The sequence below is a fragment of the Muscardinus avellanarius genome (genome assembly GCF_963383645.1).
Source record: "Muscardinus avellanarius genome assembly, chromosome: 13".
Taxonomy (NCBI): domain Eukaryota; kingdom Metazoa; phylum Chordata; class Mammalia; order Rodentia; family Gliridae; genus Muscardinus; species Muscardinus avellanarius.
The window spans coordinates 40,857,758-40,862,789 of record NC_137799.1 but is presented as its reverse complement, the minus strand read 5'-3'; the positions used below and the strand labels follow the sequence as shown (position 1 = coordinate 40,862,789).

General features: G+C 53.0%; 1 protein-coding gene across 1 annotated transcript; it reads right to left on the bottom strand.

The window, feature by feature from the left end:
- Positions 1 to 1,948: 1,948 nt before the first annotated feature.
- SIGMAR1 (sigma non-opioid intracellular receptor 1) lies at positions 1,949 to 3,987 on the bottom strand (the record flags this gene model as incomplete). The annotated part of the gene is made up of 4 exons (XM_080708828.1): positions 1,949 to 2,175; positions 3,295 to 3,387; positions 3,520 to 3,720; positions 3,837 to 3,987. 4 exons carry the CDS (start codon positions 3,985 to 3,987, stop codon positions 1,949 to 1,951), a joined length of 672 nt encoding a protein of 223 aa, XP_080564954.1.
- Between the last annotated feature and the right edge of the window lie 1,045 nt (positions 3,988 to 5,032).

Genomic DNA, 5,032 nt, shown 5'->3' with positions numbered 1-5,032 from the left:
AGCTGAGGCTGGCTTTGAACCTGTGCAATCCTCCTGTCTCACCCTCCCAAGTACTGGGATTACAGACACGCACTTGTTTCATTTTTTTTTTTAACACATCAGAAATTCTTAATGGAAGTGGTCTAGGCCTTACTCAGCCTCAGAAGAGGGCCAGGATGAGGGTGAGGAAAGCTTGGTGCCTAGGCTACAATGTTAAGCAGGCAGGAGCAGGATCCTTGGGTATGAGTCCACTATAGGCCCCTCTCTTACCTACCCTAATCCTAGCCCTAGCTAATTCCCATACCACCAAGTCTTGTACCTACTCCTACTCCAGAAGTGTTGGTTCTTGCAGAAGGTAGGCCAAATTGGAGGAACTCCTGCTGAATAGGATTGGGTGCCAGACCCCAGGAAAAAAATCAGACTGAGAATGAAGCCTTTTAGCTCAAAAGTGGATGTACACTGCCACCCTGTGGCTGTCCTGCTCTGGATTCTCAGGACTAGTCCCAGAACTGCACTGGCAGAGTAATACCCAAATATATACCTCCAGCCATGGCATGGTGGACACACGCTTGTAATCCCAGCATTTGGGAGGCTGAGACAGGAGGATGGTGGTTCACGGCCAGCCTCAGCTACTTAGGCTCTTTGCAACTCAGTGAGAACCTGTTTCAAATTAAAGAATAAAAAAATAGGGCTAGAGGTGTAGCTTGGAGGTAGAATGACCCTGGGTTCCATCCCCAGTACCCTCCCACATACACACACACAACCCTCCACATCCAAGTCTAAATTTCTTAAATTGTGACATTCACAACTGTGTCTGAGGAGCTTACTACACATACTCATTTCAAGGCCTCAACTCAGAAAAAACTGATCTCTGGGAATGGAGCCCAGTGATCTGTAGACCCAGTGAGCCTCCTAGGTCATTCTTATGCACACTCAAGTATATAGTCCCTACTATAGTTCAAAGTCACTATCTTATAAACTTATTTACAGCATGTGAGAACCCTTCTGAGGTCCCCTGAGAGTTTAGCGACCTTTTCTGCTTCTCAGAACACACCACACACACATAGCTGTTTGACAGGTTTTTATTAACAGACAGATGGACAGAGAATGCAGCAGGGGCTGTGTCTGAAACAGTAACTGGGGTGCATACACACATCCACAGAGAAAGCCTTCTCCGAGCCAGGGATGGCTCCTTCACCATCCTCTCCAGGTTAGCCTACCTCCAGGTCCTCTCCTCAGTGGTGGGCCCTGGGCTGAGGCCGGCTTTCCCATCATACCCCAAAGGAAGAATGAGGGCCTTTCAGGGATGGAAGCCCTTCACTTTAGCATTCTCTACATTCCTCTGGTTCCCCAGCGACTTGGTTGCTGAGGGGGTAGGGAACAAGCCACAGGGGTGCTTGCATAGCAGGGAAGTGGAGTGGGGATAAGGCATATGGTGCGGGCAGGGGGGATGAAGGGGAAGGGCACTGGAGCTTAAGGAAAAGGAGGCCTCCAAAGGGCAGTTCTTTTTCCCCCTTACCACCCCTCCCCAGATAACTGCTGGACCCCAGGGAAAAAAAAAACAAATGAAGAGTCAGACTGAGGCAGAGTGTAATACCCACCCCCATCCTTAACTCCAGAGCCCTGACTGCAGGCAGGAGTCTCTGGAAAGGCCTGAGTTAGTGAGTCAAACTTGTGATATGTGTGTTGAAACATGACTGGCCCCTTGGTATAAGTGGGACTCTCTCTGGATGGGTGAGTGCATGATCCTGTACTACTCACAGGTCTTGGCATCTATATATACATATCTCATTTGTTCCCATGGGTCTTTGTGTCTGGATGTATAAGCATGTGTCCCTCCTCCTGCAGCAGGAACTTGGTATCTGTGTGGTGTGAGAACGTCCCTATCTGCACATGGTCTCCAGCATGTGGATGTCTGTGGGCCTGCCCGTTCCTGTCCATCCACAGATCTTCTTTCAGGCCTGGCTGGTCAGGCATCTTGGCCAAAGAGGTAGGTGGTGAGCTCCAGCCGGAGGCCCCGGGCATAGGAACGGAGGGTATAGAAGAGGGTGAGGAAGTCCTGGGTGCTGAAGACAGTGTCAGCCAGTGCGAATGCCAGGGTGGACGGGATGACGCCCCGGCCATACTCCACCATCCATGTGTTTGGCCCCCATTCCACAGCCGTGGCCTCACCAGGCCCGTGTACCACTGTTTCCCCTGAAGGAAAGGCAGCAGCCAGGTGAGAAGCCCCGCTCTGTCCTGCCCTCCCATTGCTGTGCTTCCCTGGCCACGGGCAGTGTGGCCTTATCTGAGGGTGCAGGAAAAGACAGTCTCAGGAAAGGAAAAGGCCTGGCCAGGTTTCCTATCTGGCAGTGAGAGACCCAGACAGCCTTTTCTTTCTTCTTCCTTTTTTTTTCTTTCTCTACTTTATGCTAGGGATTGAATCCAGGGGCATATATATATATTTTTTTTCTTCAGTAACTCAGGGGTATTCTACTCTGAGCTATACCCCCAGCCCTATTTTTTATTCTTTATTTTGAAACAGGGTCTCTCTAAGTTGCTGACAACTTTACTAAGTTGCTGAGGTTGGCTTCAAATTTCAATCCTCCTGTCTCAGCCTCCCAACTACTGGGATTACAAACCCAGTTAAATCCCAGGGACCTCTTACCTCTGAGTTATACCCCCAGCTTTTTTTTTTTTTTTTAGTTTATTTTTGAGACAATGTGTTGATAAAATTGCTCAGGCTGGCTTGGAACTTCTAATCCTATCAGAAGTACTGGGATTACAGGACTATACGGGGCCCCAAATAGACACTTTTACTAAACCTAGTCATAAGCCCTTGTATGAAAAACCATTATTTCCAAGCCTCACCAATGTCAAATGAAAATTTAGCTAAACCTCAGCTGGGCTGGTTAGATAGGGACAGGACGGGTAGTGAGTATGTGGTTATAAGACTTGTAAGGCTTTCTGAGAATGCCCCACCCCCTACACTTATACTCAACCTCAAACTCATTTGGAAGTCCAAATCTCTACTTTTTATGTAAGTTAATTGTTTCAATAAAATAAAACAGGGCAGGGAACAGTCTGTATTATCTTTTGTGTATGAGAAAGCATTGTCTAGGCAGATGAAAACCAGCCATGTTTAACAGGAAGCTGTTGTGTTTTGTATCCCTTTAACACAGGAAAGCAGTGGGGTCCTTCAGCTCTGGCCCAACTAACCATTTGAGGGGAGGAAGGAAAGAAACTATGGAGAAGGTCCCAACACTCCCCTTCCCGTTCTCTGCTCCCTTCCCCAACTGAGGACACACACCTCTTTGACAAAGCCTCCTTACTCACCTGGATAGAAGACCTCACTTTTGGTGGTACCCTCTCTCCACTGGTGGAAAGTGCCAGAGATGATGGTGTCTGAGATCTCAGCCCAATAGCGCCCTGAGTGACAATCAGATGGACACCGACTATCAGGGTATCCGTACCATCATGAGGCCCAGCCAAATACCAGAACGGAGGGCATGGGCCCTGTACAGCCCCGGCCTCCCAGTCCGACCCGCCGCAAGCACTGACCCGAGTGGCCGCGGGAGCCCAGGGCGGTGCCGAAGAGCAGCACGTACTCAGACAGCGAGGCGTGCAGAAGGCACATGGCACCCATCCAGCCGCCCGCGTTCACGAACACCCACTGCAGCTCCTCGTCCGGCAGCACGTGGCCTGGATGCAGCCGCCGCAACTCCACGATCAGCCGCGAGAAGGCCAGCTCGTGGTCCAGCCCTGGCGGAAACAGAGGAGCGGCGGGGTCAGGGCCAGCTCGGGGACGGCGCCCGCCCTCGGAGGCCGCGGCGGGGCTCCCGGGCCGCCCGCCCCGCTCCCGCCCTCGGCCAGCTCACCGGCGTACTGCCGCGCCAGCTGCGCGATCTCTTCGCGCTCGAAGACGAAGCTCTGCGCACCCAGCGAGAGCCAGACGACCTGGGTCAGCACCGCCACGGCGACCAGAAGCAGCGCCACCCACAACCACCGGCGGCCCATGGCCCACTGCATCCCGGCGGCCGGGCGGGCGGGCGGCCGGGCTCAGCGCTGCACCGAAGGGAGCCTGCGCCCGAGGCCTGGGCTCTCGCCACCTCCGAGCCCGCCGCCGCCGCCGCTCACTCCCCCGCCGCCTCCGTGGTCTGGCTCGCCCCGGCCAATAGGAACCGGCCTGGCGCCGTGGCCCCGCCCCCCGGCTGAGCCACGGCGCGGAGAGGGCGTACGGGGGTGGGGCGGCGCCACGTACGTGAGGTGAGGGGGTGGGGCTAGCATCCCGGCCACCGCCTAGGACCTTAAACCAGGGTCTCTCCAAGCTCAACGCGATGCCAGGTGGGGATAGGCTCGGCCGCAGGGAAGCTCGGGATGGACTGGCCTGCCTCGCCTCACTGCCTGCTAAATAAAGTCTTGGGACTCGTGATCGTCAGGGCCGCCTTTGACAACACAGGCGTGGGAAGGAGTGCAAACGGAGCGGTGCCTTTAGGAGACTAGAGAAGCTGGGACCAGGTGGCACGCGCCCGTAATCTCAGTACTTGGCAGACTGTGACAGAATGATGGCAGGTTGGAGACCAGCCTCAGCAATTTAGTGAGACTCTCATCAACCTAGCAAGACTCTGGTTCAAAACAAAAAGTAAACGGGTCGTGGTGGTGCAGGCTTGTAATCTCAGCATTCGGGAGACTAAGACGAAGATCGCGGTTCACCGACAGCCTCAGCTACTTAGTGAGGCCCTTCCCAATTTAGTAAGACCCTGTTTCAAAATAAAGAATAAAAAATAGGGCAGGGGGTGTAGCTCGGAGGCCAAACACCTCTAGGTTCCATCCCCAGACCCGCAAATAAATAAATAAAAGACTAAAAAATAGGGCTGGGGTGTACCTCGGAGGTAGAATGCCGTGGATTAAATCCCCAGTACCACAAAAACAAAAACAAAGAATAATAAATAGGGTTGGGAGTGTAGCTTGGGATTGTAGCTTGGAGGTAGAATGTTCTGGGTTCAATCCCCAGTAAAACACACACACACACACACACACACACACACACACACACACAGTTGGTTCAAAGTCT